General features: G+C 40.7%; 1 protein-coding gene across 1 annotated transcript; it reads left to right on the top strand.

Annotated features, from left to right (window-relative positions):
• The first annotated feature begins 9,075 nt into the window (after positions 1-9,075).
• Positions 9,076-19,754, top strand: LOC117480815 (polymeric immunoglobulin receptor-like). Its single transcript, XM_034128300.1, has 4 exons — positions 9,076-9,197; positions 11,535-11,870; positions 18,865-19,197; positions 19,383-19,754. Exons 1-4 carry the CDS (start codon positions 9,128-9,130, stop codon positions 19,496-19,498), a joined length of 855 nt encoding a protein of 284 aa, XP_033984191.1. The 5' UTR covers positions 9,076-9,127; the 3' UTR covers positions 19,499-19,754.
• The last annotated feature ends 1,651 nt before the right edge of the window (positions 19,755-21,405 follow it).

Below are 21,405 nucleotides of genomic sequence, written 5' to 3'. Positions count from 1 at the left end.
ATATAATAAGTACCCTGTATCAAGATTGATGCAAAACAAGTGACATTTGACCTTTTTAGAGAGGTTTAGCAAAAGAAACTCCACCTCTGGGGTCAATTGGGTGGAAATTGGGTTTTTTCCATATCTCTGGCCCCCCTTTGTCAATTTTGATGGTTGACACCTCTTTCTGACCGTTAAAGCCAATAGAATCGAAGGGAGATTCCCCCACACACACACGTTGTAAAACAAAAAGGTGGGGGCTTTGCGCATGTAGTTTTGCATGAGAGTGAAGATATCCCTCGCTCTGACATCTAGAAATGGAAAAGCAGTCTTACTTCTCATGGATTATCAGAAATCATTTCAAAGGGACACAGACACATTGGATTAACCTATGGATTAACTTCAGCAGCGTTTTTATCGTTTTAATGCCATTGAAGACCACTTTGGAAAGACTACAGAGACAAGGTAACCATGTTAGCATTTTTAGCTACCTAGCGCCACATGTTTTGATGTCTGTTTTTGTTTATAAAGTCACGATTTCGTATAATTGAGTGATAATGAGGGTACCCTTCGATTCTGTGTCACCTCACGATGTGAAACGATGTCATGGATGTGCAGAAAAGATAAATAATAAGGTTTTGTGAGTGATTTTCGGAGCAGTAATCTGTTTGCATTTTACGCTCGTTGCTAATTCAGAGGCTCAGTGTTAGCATTGTGGGTTTAAAAACAAATACAAATAAAAATGATCAGTTAGATGAGTTTCTTCCCGTTACATGGATATAAAACATTCATAGTTTATTAAATGAACATGCCCTCACACACTGTTTCCTGCAAGATGTTGCGGCAGTGCCCTGGTACCGGGGTCTCTCGGGCTTAACAGGTTAATTATTTTACTGGTGATGAAGTATTTTAAACCAAAGTATTTGTAGTTTTACTTCAGTAAAGTATCTGAGTACTTCTTCCATCATGATTTGATATACAGAATATAAACTACACACAGGCCCTTCCTCATTTAATTAATTTCCCCTCCTCGACTCCTCGGTCCTCCGGTAGTGACCCGGAATTGAATTTCAGCGCGCCATGTTGAAGGACATCTCATTTCTCTAAATGCACATCGAGGACCGAGGATCGAGCGTGTGTGTGCAGAGCTAAACTAACTGAACTGATTTAATCTATAATAGTTATTACATTTAAGGTATTATTTAGTGAAATTACAAAATTGCGTTTTTTTTAGGTTATTTAAAGAGTAAGTAAATTTGCTTTAAATATCTTTATTTAAAAAAATACTATTTCATGTTTGTAAAACTTTAATTTTTATAACAAATATTTGTTGTATGTATTATTTTGTATGTTTGTATACTAAAAGCGTCATGAAAGACTCTTTATTCTAAGCTAATAATAATTAAGTAATACATTGTCAATCTTTTTAAATCCTAATATTTAATTGATTTTTGTATTTTTTTTGTAAATTCTTGTATTTATAGTTTTATTATCCGTTTTAATTTATGGCTTTTAGTTAATTTTTATATTCTGTTTATTAAAAGTTTACATTTTTATGTAACACTCTTTTTGTTAATATCAAACAGTATATGTATTTAAAGGAATATTTTAGGAATGACCGCAGAGCTGCTAGCTTGTGTTAACCACAAGTTACAAAACACACATTCTCACACAGTACACGCCATCATCCACTAAAATAGACCTCACTACAGTCTGAAACCTTAGGGACCAGTAAACATTGACTTTATAGATTTTATTCCCTTCTAAAAGATCTTAATTTAAGTGAAAATTATCTTTTTCTTAAGTGTCCTCATAAATTCTTAATTTCCGGATGGTCCTCACATGGATGTATGAACAAGAACTCACACACAGTCCCAGTGAACCAATCATTACATCAGCTCTGTTTGATTGGCTTGTTCCGGCTTTGGGATATTTTGACATCGCTGTATGTGACGTCTTCTCCCATTTCCACTTCAACAGCTGAAATTAAACACAAATACACATAAATATTCCTCGAATTATTACTGATTCTTAAGGCGAGACACGGCAGGCAAAAACATCGTTTTTCATGCACTGGTCAATTTTGAGATTTTGTGCTATTTTGATTCCATAACATATTTTCTTTCAGGCTTTTGGAAGGAAAATGTACAAAATACACATTTAGGTGTTTATTTTACTATAGTTTGTCTATTTGCGTCTGTAAATTTCTCCTAAATTCACCAAAAGTTAGCATTCTAACGTAACATAAAGTACCGCAACCGCTGTTTGCACCATATCATTAGATATATCGTTGGAAAGCTCCGTCCCTCCTGAACAATCTCATCGGATCCAAATATGGTCATTTCCTTTGTATCAGCAACCAATCGTGAAAGTACAAAGGGGTCTTAAACCAAGAAACGAAATCTCATTGGCTGGTGCCAATTTCTGACAACGTGATTCGTTCAGATGCGTCACGTGGTGTGCTAAAACACTTCCTGGTTAGCTTTCCGCTGGAAATTTAAATCTCAAAATGGCAAAAGAACAGCGAAAAAAAACGTTCACAGAGAAGACAACAACAATTGTCACTTAAACGAATCAATGTTAGACAATAAACAAATTATCCCGAACATGAAATACCTTCACGGAGTGAGTCGAGCTGTCATCCAAAGAACAGCAGAGTTTAGGTAGCGCCACACTGCAATCTTTAAAGGTCGTTTTCTCAAAATGAGTTTTTTCTCCTACTCTGAGTCCGAAATGTCCACTTCAGTAGCACATACATACACCAAACTTTCCAGTTATATTCCTATCAATATTCTGAAGGCTTTTACAGAAGGGTTTGTTCATATATCATTCATAGTCTGAATTATATAAAATGTTATACCTAAAAATATGGCGAAAATGGATATTTTAGGGCTGTTGACAGTATTTTCTGATTTATTTTGTGATAAAAAGAGATATCCAAAATCCCTTCTGTAAAAGCCTTAGATTCTAATATGACTACAAATTGAAACAAGCATTTTGAACCTAGCTTTATCCAATGTTCAGAATTGTGTTCCTGAAATGTGTTCCTGAAATGTGTTAAAATATGCGTCGCATATGTAATGAGATAATAGCTCATTTGCAAATTTAAACATGCTATTTCAGAAAACTTGTAATTAACTGGAGATATCTTTAAGTTAAAAAAATTACCCTATTCACCTGCAGTGTCTCGCCTTAACAGAAGTGAAACGTAACATTTTAAAATCTACAATTTTTTACTCAAACTGCAGTAAAATAATAATAATAATAATAATAATAATAATAATAATAATAATAGATTAATTTTGTTAGCGCTTTTACAGGTGCTCAAAGTCGCTTTATAGAGATAGTGAAAAGAAAAGAACGACAAATATATATAGTTAAAGTCAAATTAAAATCAAGCAATACAAAGCAATACAAAAACACACATTAAAAGCCAAAAGAAAATATCATGTGAAACGATCAAAAGCTCACTGATTGGATGAATTAATGGGCATCTAGTTATCAGCAGTCACTTTGTGAATTAACATGAAGTATATATTCAGTGTTTTGCATCAATTTAACCCTACATAACAAATTAAAAACGCATTGTCTTAACCTGCACCAAGCCTGTTTTTCATGTTTCAGGCTCGAAAATGACATGCCCAAAACAAATGACTACAACTTAACTTCTAAAAGGGTTATATGAATAATTTCTTTTATCAAAGCAAGGTTACATCTGTGAGTTGGATGTAGAGCTGTCATCTTCCATTTACAAGCTTAAAAATGCCTGTAGCTAATGGGATTGAATATAACAATCAAAAATAACAAAATACACACAGCTAGATCAGATCGCGTTTTAGATGCGACTTTAGAGTAGAGGGGAATTATTGAAACGGGATGTGTGCAGTGTTCTGCGGCATCCGCCGCTGCGAAAATGTGGGGCAGGGCTGAAAAGTGGGGAGGCCAATGGCCCCCTGGCCCCCCCACTTCCGGCACCCTTGGCATAAGACGGATAAAGAGTGTACAGTATGTGTCAAGTCTCCTCTGATTTTGGTGCAGAGTTCCCCACTTGAAAGGGACTTGAGGCATCTACTGGACAGGATTCCACTCCAATGACACAGCTTTTCTTTCAGACTTTTATTTCAGCAGTTTACTTAAACAAATGTCCAATTGCTGAATGGGTCATTTTGTGTAGCTGAAAAACCTTTGAAAACAAGAAAGATGCATTTAGAACTTGCAGGTTATCAAGATAAATAAAGCATGTAAACAATACACTTGTTTGGCAACTGCTGCCTTAATTGAATATGTTACAAATGGGCAGACTAAGCACAGAAATATCCAAACATGAAAACATTTCTTTGAACCCAAGCTCTTTTAAAAACTCAGCAGATTTAATTAACTGGACTTTACTAGAAATGTTTTTAACAAATCAAATTAATTATATCTAAACAAGAACATATTATTTCCTCCATTTTAGAAAGTATTCAACCAATGAAACCAGTTTTTATTAGCAATGTTTTTAATAAATCAAACGAATTCTTTGTAACAAGAAAGATTATTTCCTCCATTTTAGCAGGAATATTCAGTGGATTAAATTAACAGGATTGTATTAGAAAGGTTTTTAGTAAATCGAAATTAATACTTTTTAAGAATAAATATTTTATTGTATTTATATATTTACTGTTCTTCTTCAATTCAGTTTATTTAACCTCCTAAAATCGTATTCCTTTTACCACCTATCAGAGTAGGCTAAATGCAGGATGTGTTAGTCCTTATTTTACCCTTTTGACAATAAATAACAGAGCGTCTAAGCTCAGAATGTCACTGCCGGAGTGCACCGGAACGAACGACACTATCATAGACAAATGCCCACACACACACGCCCTGGCGACCGGACATATTCTTCATAAAACTAATGATATGGCGTAATAATCGGGCAGTTCGATGTGTCTTACCATAAGAAAGTATCTTGTGCGAACGAGAAAGTATCTTGTGCGAACGAGAAAGTATCTTGTGCAAACGAGAAAGTAGGCTTGTTTGAGACGAGCTGCGGCTCGCCTCGAAAGTAGACGAGAATAGCCGATCGCAGCCGGGGGAGGTCTCAAAAAGCTCGCCTGAAGTCGGACAGCTCGATGGATACCCCATTCACATACCCCATTCACACCAACGGTGTTTCGGGGCCGGTTCGGTACTGGTGCTTGAAAAGCACCGGGTTTTCCTGTTCACACCGCAGCGGAGCAGCCTCTAAGCTCCGGAATCCGGTTCGTTTCGAGCACCAAAAAGTTGTCCGTGTAGAAGCAAGAACCGCATACGTCACGCTTACGTCGGAGGGGGGCGAGATTAACCTGAGATAACAGTTAAGGCGAGTACGGCAAATAAAAGTTGTAACCAGCAGTAGTGCTGAGCAAAGTGACTAGAACGCAACCACACACTTGTAAAAAAAAAACACACTTTATAAAGTCAGGCAACACTAACCAGGCTTCGTGTGATTCTGTTTATTTGTACCTTACTTTGACCATCCGTTCGCTGTTATTGATCATTGTGGAGAGCAGGCAGACGTTTGTTATTATAGCAGCTATCGGATGGAATCAATACATGGGCTGCACAGGTTGTCATGTCCGACTATCACAAGTAGAATCATAATGAAAAATACGCCGGTAAAATGTGCCTGTAGAAAACGGCTTAGCAAGTAGTCAGTTTAGCTTCGGTTGCTATGCTAACATCACCCATGTTATACCAGAGAAACTTTCATAACAGCGTTGTGATGCCAAACAGCGTCAATTCAGACTGACACCAAACAGCGTCAATTCAGACTGACACACATTCACTTAAGGGGAACTGGGGATATGTATCAGCTGCTTGTGTGACAGTCAGACAGTGAATACTTGAGAGCCGTGTGAGCTAACCCGGAGAATAAACTCCCGTTGAAGAGCAGCTAGCACTGCAGCGGTCGCTAAATGCCGCTGAAACACATTAATAAACAATGAACCACGGCACTCTGGAGAAAAGTATAAGGTTGGAGAAGTCGTTATTTAATTTAATCTGGCTTCGTATGATTAAAAGCAACACGGTCATCGACCCGTTGTTGTTGTGAGGTGAGCTCCGTTGGGGAGAAACTCAGCGACGTAAACTGTGACGTCATGACGCAGCAGCGGCAGCACCAGTCGGGCTCTGAGCGGTGTGAACAGAGCTGGCGCTAAACCGAAGAACCGGTTCTGAACCAGAAAAGCTCTAGCACGGAGCTAGAAGGGGAAAAGCCTTGGTGTGAAAGGGGTCGGCTTCTTCTTCTTCTTCTTCTTCTTCTTCTTCTTCTTCTTCTTCTTCTTCTTCTTCTTCTTCTTCTTCTTCTTCTCTCGTTTTTTTGGCGGATTTCAAACAACTTTAAGGTGCATACTGCCACCTCCGGAGTCGGCTTGACTCGGTTTGCATTTATAAATGCACACGGCATCTATTGCACGTCTGTCCGTCCTGGGAGAGGGATCCCTCCTCTGTTGCTCTCCCTGAGGTTTCTCCCATTTCCCCTTTAAACTGTGGGGTTTCTCTGGAAGTGTTTCCTTGTATGATGTGAAACGTAAGGACAGAGGGTGTCGTATTGTCATACTGATATTCTGTACAAACTGTGAAGTCCACTGAGACAAATGTAACATTTGTGATATTGGGCTATATAAATAAACATTGATTGATTGATTGATAAAGAATGGACAAATGTGTTTAATCGTTAATGTCAGATATGTACTAAGTAAATATATTTGTTCCTGCTCAAGATTAGATTAAACTTTATTGTTATTGCACAGATTACAGGTACTGAGACAACGAAATGCAGTTTAGCTTCTAACCAGGAGAGCAACAAGCAGTAAAGTGAAAAGTAATGTACACAATCTACAGAATAAAATATAGAATGAATTGAATGATGAATAAACAGTGAGGGGTATGAATACACTATACACAGTAGCCTAGCCTAGTATGAACAGTGTGTATGAATATGCTAAGATATATAAAGTATGACAACGGTAAGCAGTGCAAGTATAGTATAAAATATATAGATATTAATGTCATGATAATAAACATTGTGGAACAATGATGAAAAATGTGAATGGAAGTGGCGACGTAAAACTGACACAAAACAACAACAAACTTTTGCCGAGCCAATGGAGAGTTTCATCTCCAGCACGGGGTAAAACCCACCAATGAGCGCTCAGCTCGAGATACCAGCGAGTCGTTTCCCATCAAGCATTTCGCTTCCGCAGCCCGTGGAGAGAAACTGCGCCGCGCCTCGCTCTCAAGTCTGCGGGCGTCTTTGTCCCGCGAGATTTCAACGTCTCATGTTGGCGAGCCTCCAGAGCAAGTCGGACAAAATGACTAACCATCATGCAACGCACTAGCAAGACGTTGATCGCAATTGCGCAGGTCTGCGCAGGTCTCGCTTGTCTCAAACAAGCCTAATATGTCGTGCGCACGAATTAATAAAACGTGGCCTCGTTTAAAAAATGTTTCTCTCTATGGGTGCGTTTCACTTCGGTTAAATGGATTCCTTGCGTCCCTCACTTGCGTTGTTTCCCTGCGTCTAGTCCCTCCCACCAGGGAAGCATGGAGAGACGCAAGGAAACCACGAGAAGCAGGGAAATTAGTTTTAAGAGCAATGGGACGTCGTTTCCTCCGGAGCGTCACGTGAAGCGACGTCCGTTTGTGATGACGCCACACAGCTGATCGTATGACAGCAGCCAGATCAGTGCATGCGCTGCATCATCCAATCAGTGAGCGATACACAGTAAGGGGGCGGGGCGAGTGTCTGAGGATTTCACCGGAGGATGGTCTGGTAGTCCCTCGGTTATCGCTCCTCCATTATCGCTCCTCGCTCCTCGCTCCTCGCTCTTCCGGCAAAAATAAGGCCACTGGGACGCTACTCAAGATGGCTCAGACAAATCAACTTCCGGTGAGACCGAGACCGAGGAGCGAGGAAATGAAAAACAACCGAAGTGAGACGCAACCTATGAACCCTCCAGGGCTCCGTATCTGTCTCAAAGTTGAGGAGAAGCACCTTTTTAAATAAGATGAACGACGGTCACCTCTCGGGAGTGGTTCAGTCTGTAGGGGATTGGACTTTGGACCGAAGGGTCGCCGGTTCACGTCCCCCGATCGGACCAAAAAAATACGGAGTGTGGACTGGTACTGGAGAGGGGCCAGTTCACCTCCTGGGCCACTGCCAAAGTGCCCTTGAGCAAGGCACCTAACCCCCAACTGCTCACTGGCGCCGGCTAGACTGCCTGCCTCCGCTCTGACCTCTCAACTGCATGTGCATGTGTGCATATAACTGTGTGTGTATTTGTATATGTATGTGCATGTGTACCTGTATAAAAACGCATGTGTGTGTACGACAGAGTGGAAACTGAATTTCCCCCCATCTTCTTCTTCTTCTTCTTCAAACTGATGCTAACTGTTTCTGTGCATATACCAACGAGAGCTATAAAAGCAAAGTAAATATTATCTCACAAATAAAACCAAACAAAAGTTTGACCTCAGTCACAAAATATGACCTTTGAACCTTTGTTAACAAGTGTTATTGAATTGTTAATGCATTACACATTTTAATTCACATCTGCAGGAAGTTAATAGAGTTACTGTAAAACACACATATTATGCTAAATTTCTTTAAAAGTGAGCAGTGGGTTTGAGAGTAGGGTTCTACTTTTTTTTTGTTTAGTCTTTTTTTTTAGCAGAGAGCTTAAACTCATCACTGCATCTGATTGGAAAACATCCAAATGGCAATTGTGATGGTTGCCAACAACCAGAGACAATACATCATGTATTTTTTAGCTGCCCGGATTATAACAGACAAAGACTCATTCTGAAAACTGCACTGGAACAACTCAACGTCAAGGACATGGATTTCAAGTCAATATATGAAAGTAAATCAAGAAATGAAGCAAACAAGCTGATCTTCAAATTCCTCAAAAGCACTGGTCTGAGGACAAGGATTTAGTATAAACATTTAATAAACCAACAGTAGGTGGCGATATATGCTCCAAGTGGAAGCGATTCGCCATTAAAGAAAAGAAGAAGAAGAAAGCTAATGCGGAAGTGGGTTTGATAAACGCTACACGCTCCCTCTAGCTGCCGGTTAACAAGGAAACGTGTTCAGAGTCTGAACTTCAGACTCACTCGCTCCGCCATGGCGGCTCTAACATCTGCCCAACATGTCTTCATGTTCCTGTGGATTATGGGCTCTGTGGCTGCAGGAGGTGAGGGGGTGGGTGTGTGTGTGTGTGTGTGTGTGTGGTGTGTGTGTGTGTGTGTGTGTGTGTGTGTGTGTGTGTGTGTGTGTGGTGTGTGTGTGTGTGTGTGTGTGTGTGTGTGTGTGTGTGTGTGTGTGTGTGTGTGTGTGTGTGTGTGTGTGTGTGTGTGTGTGTGTGTGGATATGTATATCTATATATAGATATAGATATATAGATATGTATATATATTAGGGCTGTCAGTCAATTAAAATAGTTAATCGCGATTAATCGCAAATTAATCGCACATTTTTTATCTGTTCTAAATGTACCTTAGAGGGATATCTTTCAAGTTTTTAATACTCTTATCAACATATGAGTGGACAACTATGCTTTATATGTTTGTTTATTATCATTTGAACAATGACAAATATTCTCATGAATATTAAACACAACAACCTGAACATTACAAATATTCGCCTCAATTCAACCTGGAACCTCTCTCATACAATACTGTGTGTGTGTGTGTGTGTGTGTGTGTGTGTGTGTGTGTGTGTGTGTGTGTGTGTGTGTGTGTGTGTGTGTGTGTGTGTGTGTGTGTGTGTGTGTGTGTGTGTGTGTGTGTGTGTGTGTGTGTGTGTGTGTGTGTGTGTGTGTGGTGTGTGTGTGTGTGTGTGTGTGTGTGTGTGTGTGTGTGTGTGTGTGTGTGTGTGTGTGTGTGTGTGTGTGTGTGTGTGTGTGTTGTGTGTGTGTGTGTGTGTGTGTGTGTGTGTGTGTGTGTGTGTGTGTGTGTGTGTGTGTGTGTGTGTGTGTGTGTGTGTGTGTGTGTGTGTGTGTGTGTGGACCACTGTGATGGATCGTTGGAGCTATGTGCAGCTCAAGGCATATATGCTCGAATGGGAGCTGCCTGGACGCTGCAATCATGTTGCGCGTACTGTCCGTGCTGAGTGTGCTGACTTTTCGTACAATGTCCCACTGTCTGGCTACCTGCATAAAGTCAAGTGCTCGGCGCAGTTGTCGGCGAAATGTCATTGAAACAGCTCCTTATATCCGTTAGCGCAGCTAGCTAGCACCAGATGCTAACAACAACACGACGTAAGGTGTGCCTCGCTCGCGCGAGTCGCGCCACACATACACACTCCCTCCCGGTCCTCCCGATGGCCAGTCCGGGCCTGCCAGTGAGCGTGGAAGTGTGGTCTGCCACACTTCGGGCAGGAGGAGCGGGGCTGTCAGCATCAGCTTGTCGATGGTATTTTAAACTCGATGCGCTCTGAAACTACGGCGGCCGAGGACAAAAAATACACATGCGTTAATCGCGTTAAAATAATTAGTGGCGTTAATTTTTTTTTGCGTTAACGCGTTATTAACGCGTTAACTTGACAGCCCTAATATATATATATATATCCTACTATAATGACTTTGTATACTGCAGGGTAGCTTGTGGATTTACTCCAGGTGGAACTAAAGTCTGATTTAACACTTGATTATATTTCACATCATTCATCCACATCTGTGAAGTAACTAAAGGTATTAAATACATGTAGTGGAGGAAAAGTAGCATACAATGTAAATACTCAAGTAAAGTACAAGTACCTCTAAATTGTACAGAATTTGAGTAAATGTACTTAGTTACTTTACACCTCTGTGCATTGAATGTTATGTCATGTCCAGAGGTAAATACATATTTGTTATCAAAATTGTTGTACTATATATTACTACTGTTTTGTATACTGTTGGGTCCATATATAATAACAAGTATTTCATTTTAGAGCTTATTCAAATGTACATTACGCCCCTCCAAAACACTGCTGATGTCATTTGAGACGGAGAGTTGTGATTGGCTGAAACTGAACAAACACAAACTGACTCCCTGCTCGCTCCAGCCAATGGAGGCCAAGAGTCTTTCTCATTTCTAAATGAAGCCCTCCTCCAGCAGAGCTCTGACCCTCTGCTGTAACACCGACGTGCAGCCGCCTGGCAGGGGCTCAGTCAGTAGGGACTGGGAGCCGTAGGGTCGCCGGTTCAAGTCCCTGAACAGACCTTAATATGGAGTGTGGACTGCTACTTGGAGAGGTCCCAGTTCACCTCTTGCCCTGCCGTGGTGCCTTGAGCAAGGCACCGGACCCCCCCCCCCCATGTGCATGGCTTTTTTCCCTTTGTCGGACGAATAAAGGAATTCTACTTAAAATGAACTACAAGTGATAGTCCTGCATTCAACATCTTAAGTTAAAGAACAAAGTATGTGAAGTATATCAGACTTTAAAGTTTAAGAGCTGTGCCGTTTCAAACAGGAAGTAGAAATGTGCAGGTTGAGCTGATCACCGTTAAAGAAATGCTGCTGACTTTTGACTTTCTGTTTTTCTGTAGCTTTAGAGGCAAAGCCTGGAGAAGACGTCACTCTTCAGTGTAACAGTCACACAGATGCTGCTGTCGAAAAGTTGGTGTGGAGCAGACCTGGGCTGAAGGATGGTAACGTCTTCTTCTTCAGAGATAACCTGTTGAATGAAAACTACCAGGATCCACGTTATCATGGTCGTGTTGAACTGAAAGATCCACAGATGAAGAACGGAGACGCTTCTGTTGTCCTGAAGAACGTCGACTACGATGACTCTGGAACATACCAGTGTGAGGTTAGAACCTCCTCCGATAGCCGAAGGAAGAGAAAAGTGCCGGTGCAGTCCATCCATCTGATCGTCAGTAAAGGTGAATAATGACTAATGTTCTGCTCTCGTTCTTTAGCTGTGGTGAAAACAGAGGAAAGGCATTTTGAAGAACCAGACTCCAGTTCCCTGAAGTCACCCAGGAGTGGGAGATAGTGGACTGAGTTACTGTGTAGCACACATTATACAGAGGGTGATCACAGTATGAGTACTACCATACGAGTATATATGTAGCACACATTATACAGAGGGTGATCACAGTATGAGTACTACCATACAAGTATATGTGTAGCACACATTATACAGAGGGTGATCACAGTATGAATACTACCATACGAGTATATGTGTAGCACACATTATACAGAGGGTGATCACAGTATGAGTACTACCATACGAGTATATGTGTAGCACACATTATACAGAGGGTGATCACAGTATGAGTACTACCATACGAGTATATGTGTAGCACACATTATACAGAGGGCGATCACAGTATGAATACTACCATACGAGTATATGTGTAGCACACATTATACAGAGGGTGATCACAGTATGAATACTACCATACGAGTATATGTGTAGCACACATTATACAGAGGGTGATCACAGTATGAGTACTACCATACGAGTATATGTGTAGCACACATTATACAGAGGGCGATCACAGTATGAATACTACCATACGAGTATATGTGTAGCACACATTATACAGAGGGTGATCACAGTATGAATACTACCATACGAGTATATGTGTAGCACACATTATACAGAGGGTGATCACAGTATGAGTACTACCATACGAGTATATGTGTAGCACACATTATACAGAGGGTGATCACAGTATGAGTACTACCATACAAGTATATGTGTAGCACACATTATACAGAGGGCGATCACAGTATGAATACTACCATCATCAGCATGTGACTGCAACTTGTTCCTGTTCGCTGACGACTCAGCCCTGCTGGTCTCTGACAGGAGCAGATTGCAGGTTGAAAAAACCCTCAGCTCCGAGCTCGGCAGAATCTGCACCTGGCTCGCCGATAATAAATTATCATTACACCTGGGTAAAACAGAGTCCATTCTCTTCGGTTCGAAACATAATCTCAGCAAATCCGACGACTTCTCAGTTGCAGTGGGTGACATTATTGTCACAAGTAAGAAGGAAATTACATACCTAGGATCTATTCTTGAGGCAAACCTCTCCTGTGACAAAATGGCATCCAATGTAATAAAAAAAGTCAATCAAAGAACTAGATTCCTATACCGGATCTCCTCTCTGGTAAACAAAAGCACCCTGAAAACTCTGGCAGGAGCACTCATTCAAGGGTACTATGACTATGCCTGCACGTCATGGTACCATAGCACCTCCAAGGCGCTAAAAATAAAACTTCAAACATCGCAAAATAAACTGGTCAGACTACTGCTTGACCTTTCATCTAGAATCCACCTCACCTCTGCCCACTTTGACAACCTAGGATGGCTTAGAGTAGACGACAGAGTACAGCTACTTGCAATGGGCCTGGTCTACAAGATCCACTACACCTCTATGGTACCCATGTACATGTCAAAATTCTTCCCAAAGGTCAAGGAATACCATGATCATAACACCAGAGGGAGCTCCACAAATCATGTAAAACCCAGATTTGGCACAAAAAAAGGGGAATACACGTTTCGCAATTATGCCACATCAAGGTGGAACGCTCTTCCCACAACTGTAAAGGAAAGTAAAACTATACTTACCTTCAAAACCTCTCTTAAAGAGCACCTTCGGGGGAAAGCATTGCAAAACTGGCCCCGGTAATGGTACAAATCTCAACCTGTCGTACAATGGACAGCTTCCCCCCCCCCATCTATGTATATACTCGCATTTTAGACTCTGTTACTAACTGTATATCTGTAGACTTGGTATGTCTTAAATGTCCGGTTAGGATGTATTAGAACGAAATCTAAAATGAAAATTGTAAATAAGCCATCTGTATGTAAAAAACCACCTGTATGTAAATTGTAAATAAGCCATCTGTATGTCAAATATGTCTTATATGTCTTAAATGATATGATGAATTGGAAATGGGGGACCCTGATGTAAACAAGACGAAAGTCTTTCTCTGGTCTGCATCCCCTTAACAATTGTATGTTTTGAGCTGTACTGTACTGTACCCAATATACAAGCTGTTAATAAACTTTTCAATCAATCAATCAAACCATACGAGTATATGTGTATCACACATTATACAGAGGGCGATCACAGTATGAATACTACCATACGAGTATATGTGTAGCACACATTATACAGAGGGCGATCACAGTATGAATACTACCATACGAGTATATGTGTAGCACACATTATACAGAGGGCGATCACAGTATGAGTACTACCATACGAGTATACGTGTAGCACACATTATACAGAGGGTGATCACAGTATGAGTACTACCATACGAGTATATGTGTATCACACATTATACAGAGGGCGATCACAGTATGAATACTACCATACGAGTATATGTCTAGCACACATTATACAGAGGGCGATCACAGTATGAATACTACCATACAAGTATATGTGTATCACACATTATACAGAGGGCGATCACAGTATGAGTACTACCATACGAGTATATGTGTAGCACACATTATACAGAGGGCGATCACAGTATGAATACTACCATACAAGTATATGTGTATCACACATTATACAGAGGGCGATCACAGTATGAATACTACCATACGAGTATATGTGTAGCACACATTATACAGAGGGCGATCACAGTATGAGTACTACCATACGAGTGTATGTGTAGCACACATTATACAGAGGGTGATCACAGTATGAGTACTACCATACGAGTATATGTGTAGCACACATTATACAGAGGGTGATCACAGTATGAATACTACCATACAAGTATATGTGTAGCACACATTATACAGAGGGTGATCACAGTATGAGTACTACCATACGAGTATATGTGTAGCACACATTATACAGAGGGCGATCACAGTATGAATACTACCATACGAGTATATGTGTAGCACACATTATACAGAGGGCGATCACAGTATGAATACTACCATACGAGTATTAGGGATGGGAACGATTAATAGAATATTCGAAATTATTCGAATATGAGTTATGAATATTTTTATTATTTTTATTTATTTTTTGGGAGGGATGCCTAAATTGATTACATATTATCAAATTGAATAATTCAATGTATACGACAGTGCCATAGCTAAATGTGTTAGGTGACGTCTAAAGGTGTGTTTTGCTCCGCTCACCGGTCCCTCACAGCGGGCAGAGCTGCAGGTGCTGATCTCTCTCTCTCGCGTCCGGTACTTCAATCGCGTTTATGTCCAAATCCATCAGATCTAGCTAGTTCTAGCTAATGATATGGCTGCTGCGCCTCCCTACACGCAGATCACGCAGACTCAAACCTCATCTTATGCCCAAATGCGCTCCGCAGCCGTTGCGAGGTTCCGGCGCTAACAGTTCATGAGCGTGCTCCCCCGCCCCCTGTCAACACTCTCGACACATGAGTGGCCAGCCTAAACAACAATAAGCGCTGCTTGGCAACCGTGTGTGGCGGCAAAGTACATAGACAGTTTGACATGAGAGATTTAGTTTTGGCGGTATTCAACATATTTTACCAGTCATAGTCCGGTAATTATTTACACTCTAAGAAGAGTCCTACACAACAGACATGGCGTCAAAAAGGAGTAATGTGTGGAAATATTTCGACCAGGTTAGTGAGTGCGGTGTAGAGTGCAAACTATGCCAAATTAAACTTATATATATACATACTATACCTTGCTATACCCGCAACCTCCGTTCCAGCTGAGAGGGTCTTCTCTACAGCTGGCCTGATTGTGAATCGCCTCCGCACATGAAAGCTGTAGGCCTATAGCTGTCAAACTGTGATCACCAGTTCAATACATTTGACAAATTCGTCTTGGTTTCTATACTTATTTGAACATGTATTTATTTATTTCCAAAAGTTATTGAAATAATTTTTTTCGAAAAAGAATTTTAGAATCTTTTTTTTACCCAATTTTTTTTTTTATAGGATATGTACATTTCGGTTAACCGTTTTTTGGGGGGTCGAATATTCGAATATACATTTGCTTTCAAATTCCCATCCCTAACGAGTATATGTGTAGCACACATTATACACAGGGTGATCACAGTATGAGTACTCAGTGGCGTTTTTATATGTACAAAAGTGGTGGGGCACAAAAAACGTAGATGTCTATATATAAGCTTCTGCAGTGACGTGCAGTGAGGTTCATGGCTGCTGAGGCACTGGCACCGACTCTTCAGGTTTACAAATATTATATTTTGACCTAAACCAAAATATAATATTATTTTCAAAAGCTTTTTTTTGTCTGATGCTTCGATTAATTTTAAACAGACAGTTCAACAAAAGGATACCCAAAAAATGTCGTTTTATCATTTAAATATTGAATTGTTCTCTCTTAGTAAGATCCCATTTTCAATAAAATGGCGCTCTTACCTTGACTTGAAGATGAAGTCCATTTGCCTATCCTTCTGGACAAACATTTCTATTACTTTTTTGTAAAAGTCCTCCTTATCTTCTTGTAGTTTCAAAAGTCTATCATAAATCTAATCCATAGATTTATGATAAAAAAATTATATAAGTAGGGTAGACATGTGGATGTTATCCGGCTGAACAAAACGTGCATTTATCTAACAGGTACGTTTCCCACAGATCTTATTTGGAGCTATTTTCTAAAATCCTCTGGAGAAATCTCATTGTTTTTTTGTGCTTACTTCCTGGTTTTAGGACGCGTCACTGCAGCTCTCTCGTCTCCTCTTCACACAGCACACTTTTCGCGGCACACGTACTTACAGCCAATCAGCTCTGAATGATGTGAGATGACGTATGGTGGGGATGGTAGCTCCGTGCCCCTCTGGTCATTATTTTTTTGCCACACACATTTCATTACAAAATACTCTGAGCATGCGCAGTGTAGTTTTTACAGTCACCGTTGACTTCACAGCGAGAGGAAGGGGCATAATCAGGTTTTGTCCCACATGGCTCTAAACAGCTCAATAGGCACACACTGTGACTGTAGACACACTAACTAGAAGAACACAGACTAAAACAGCAATGTACAGACGAATCAGATGATTAAACATGATCTTAAAATATATTTTATATATTTTTTTATTTATTTTTTTGCATTTTTGTAATCATTATTTGTAATACTTTCTGCTGACACTCGGTGGGGCTGTGCCCCACCTGCCCCTAATGACCAGTCGCCACTGTGAGTACTACCATACGAGTATATGTGTATCACACATTATACAGAGGGCGATCACAGTATGAATACTACCATACGAGTATATGTGTATCACACATTATACAGAGGGTGATCACAGTATGAATACTACCATACGAGTATATGTGTAGCACACATTATACAGAGGGTGATCACAGTATGAATACTACCATACGAGTATATGTGTAGCACACATTATACAGAGGGCGATCACAGTATGAGTACTACCATACGAGTATATGTGTAGCACACATTATACAGAGGGTGATCACAGTATGAGTACTACCATACGAGTATATGTGTAGCACACATTATACAGAGGGCGATCACAGTATGAATACTACCATACGAGTATATGTGTAGCACACATTATACAGAGGGTGATCATAGTATGAATACTACCATACGAGTATATGTGTAGCACACATTATACAGAGGGCGATCACAGTATGAGTACTACCATACGAGTATATTGGCGCATTTCCACTACACGGTCGGCCTCGGCCACACTCGGTACGGCTCGGTACGGCTTGGCCGCGTTGGGCCTTAACAGGGCCGACTCACTTCATGCTGCGCTTCCATTACAGTTTAGGAACTGGGGTAGTTACTATAGTAACGCAGTGTAGGCGGAGCCGTGACGTCATCTTCAATGAGAAATCCAGAAACACAACACAGCCGTTAGCTGTTAGCACTCAGAGCTCACAGCTCCTCATATATGTTCAGAAACTAGACAAAAGTTAAACAAGTACAAACCACAGACTGCCTGTGTCATGGTGAATACAGTCGCTGCTTTATTTATGTCTGTATAGGCCGTTGTTGTGAGTGTGGACGGTCGGAGCATATACTGCGTTAGCTTAGCCAATCTCCATTTAGACAACGCGCATTTTAAAAGGTTTTTCGCCTGCCGTCTGTCTGCAGACTTGACAAAGCATTAATTCATGGTTTTTACTAACCGGTATCAGTATGTTGTTACTTCGGCATCATTTTGAAACGTGTATTACAATTAAATCACGGTCAAATATGTCCATCTTGTTGTAGTTCTAGCCCTCTTGCCAGCGCTCCTCTCTCTAGTTTAGCATACTCAGCCCGACTCAGCCCTGTTTGTTGGCCCCGATAGAACCACAATTTTCTAGGGCCAGAAAAGAGGTGAAAAAGTGGCCCCGCGCCGTGCCGCGCCGGTAATTGGCCTAGTGGAAGCACAACCAAAAAAGGGGACGGCACGACACGGCACGCTTAAAGCGAGCTCCGCGCTGCAGTGGAACTGCGCCATATGTGTATCACACATTATACAGAGGGTGATCACAGTATGAATACTACCATACGAGTATATGTGTAGCACACATTATACAGAGGGTGATCACAGTATGAATACTACCATACGAGTATATGTGTATCACACATTATACAGAGGGCGATCACAGTATGAGTACTACCATACAAGTATATGTGTAGCACACATTATACAGAGGGTGATCACAGTATGAGTACTACCATACGAGTATATGTGTAGCACACATTATACAGAGGGTGATCACAGTATGAGTACTACCATACGAGTATATGTGTAGCACATGAAATACATATTATATATCTGAATGTATAGTGGAAGAGATGTGACCTGTAAAACAATAGATTTTGTGCACAAACTAGCAGAATATTCTAAGGACCGTTCGAGGTGAGCTGATCACTGTTAAAGAAATGTTGGTGACTTTCTCCTTTCTGCTTTTCTCCAGATCCAGGAGAGGTGAGGGCAAAGCCTGGAGAAGACGTCACTCTTCAGTGCAACAGTCCCACAGATGCTGACATCACAAAGATAAAGTGGGAAAGACCTGACCTGAAGGGTCATGCTGTCTTCTTCGTCAGAGAAAACAGGCCGTATGAAAAATACCAGGATCCACGTTATCACGGTCGTGTTGAGCTGAAAGATCCAGAGATGAAGAACGGAGACGTTTCTGTTGTCCTGAAGAACGTCACCGTCAACGACACGGGAACGTACCAGTGTTGGGTTACAATTCCCACCATGCCAAAAGAACTGTTGCGCTCCGTCCATCTGATCGTCTCTGAAGGTGAGTTTGTGTTTTTCCATTGAGATGTTTAAAGATGATGCTGATGCTCTGTGATCGGTAGATAATGTCTGACATGAGACTGGAGAGGAAACAGATTCTGTTCTTCATCACCTTCATGATCAGCTGTTCTCCAACATGAGGGGAGGTCCAGTCGTTTCCTCACTGCTCTCTCTTTCTGTCCTCAGCTTCCAGTCCATTCCCTTGGTGGGCAGTTGCTTTGTTACTGGGTTGTCGTGTTGTTGTTGGTGGTGTTGCTCTTAGACCTTTTGTTTTTCTAAAACCTAAAAGTGTTCCTTTGTAGAGTTCAGATGAGTGTGTTGCTGAAGAAGTGAGTAAAGCACTCATCAATCACGCACCTCTAACACCCGACTGTCCTCCATCAACTGCTTCTGAACAAATAACAACTCCAAAGAGACCGTTCTGAGTATTTAGGGTTTATATATTGGACTCAGGAAAAAGTACTTAAAATACATGTTACCATAGTAACTGCACTTAAAACACATTTTGTTTATTAAAAGTACTGCTACTATCAATACATTGTATTTAAGTTGAAGTACTATCACTACTATATTATATTTAAACAATTTCCCAATTTGGGATCAATAAAGTACTATCTTATCTTATCTTATTACTTATTTGAAATACACCAATATATATATATATATATACTTGAAATACATGTTATTTAGGTAAATGCACTTACCTTTGAGAACATATTGAACATGAAAGTGCCTAAATCTGTCAATGTAAAGCTTGCTTTGTACTGTGTTAGGTATTCTTTGTTTTATATTAGATTTGTAGTTTTATATGGAGATTCTTTTTTTATATTTTATGTATGCACCACGACATCAAGTCAAATTCCTCGTATGTGTGAACCTGCAATAAACCCGTTTCTGATTTTGTAACATCTGGACACTGAAGTTCTTATTTTATATAAAATGTTTTCATGTGTTTATTGTATATTGTGCACATGTGTTCTTTGTGCTGAGCATTAGCTGCTAATGCTAACAGACCAAAGCCTCAGAGTTACGAAATATAATAATGCTTGTGACGTAGAAAATGATTTAAAGACATTTTATTGAAGCCAAAGTACTGTTACGTTAAAAAAAAGTATTTTAATCAAAGTTCTGTTACTTAAACATTTTATAAAAGTACAGAGGGAAAAAATGACAGATTGTTAAAACACTTCATCAGAAACATGGTGGAGGGTCATGTGACCATCAGACTCAGTCCTGATGGAGACGCCATCTTTGTAGAAATCATCAGAGGGGGGGTCGGCCATCCATCAGAGGCGTCCTCACATCTCAGAGAGACACGTTCTCCTCTGAATACCTGAGAGCTGCTGGGAGTCACCGTCAGACGAGCTGCAGGGAGTTATTGGAGTCTGAGTCAAACTTCAAAAATAAAACCCGTCCCAGAATAAAGTTCACAGCAGTATGGAGTCACTGATAAACCCTTTAGCTCGTTAGCTTCTGTCACGCTAACCTCAGGAGAAACTGGGTTATTGTTGGAGCAGAACACCTAGGGTGGTGGCTGAGAGCCCCCCCCTCTGCTACGCGCTGTTCGTTGGATGAGGCTGATCTCTATTTAATAAAGAAAGGAATTGAAAACACCGGAATCAAAAGTTATAACAATTATCTGAGTTTACTGGTAGGAAACAAAACACGTATACAAGTTTTACAGAGTACTCCGGACTTCAGGTTTGTGATGCGATGCGGATACAGGTATCGGGACCAACCACTCAGCAAACAAGAAGCATGGACTTCAGGTTTGTAATGCGATGCGGACACAGGTATCGGGACCACTCATCAAACAAGAAAGCATTTTACATACAAAAACAACAGTATTCATATTCATATTTTGGGGCGGAGATGTGTTTACTTCTTCCTTCCCATTTTACTCCGAAGCGAATTAGAGAGTCCGTGAGGAGGAGCTGTGTGAGCTGCTCACATCCCCCAGGTGTTTTTACTGGTTGGATTCACTTCTGGTCGGGTTCAATACAGCGAATCAGAGTTCTGACCAGAACGTGAGATTCTGAAGTTCCTCAAGGGCAAAGTCAATCTTATCTCTGCCCCGATATCCACTCCCTTACTTTCCCATGGGATCTTTCACATAAACTATTCCTTCTCAGACAATTAAACATTGCACACAAATATAATGATGCCCAGAAAGAACCTTGAAAAGAATATGTGTGTGTGTGCTTAGTGA

This window comes from Trematomus bernacchii, unplaced genomic scaffold (assembly GCF_902827165.1).
Source record: "Trematomus bernacchii unplaced genomic scaffold, fTreBer1.1, whole genome shotgun sequence".
Classification (NCBI taxonomy): domain Eukaryota; kingdom Metazoa; phylum Chordata; class Actinopteri; order Perciformes; family Nototheniidae; genus Trematomus; species Trematomus bernacchii.
Note: the sequence above shows the minus strand (reverse complement) of the source record. Positions and strands in the feature narration are given on the sequence as shown.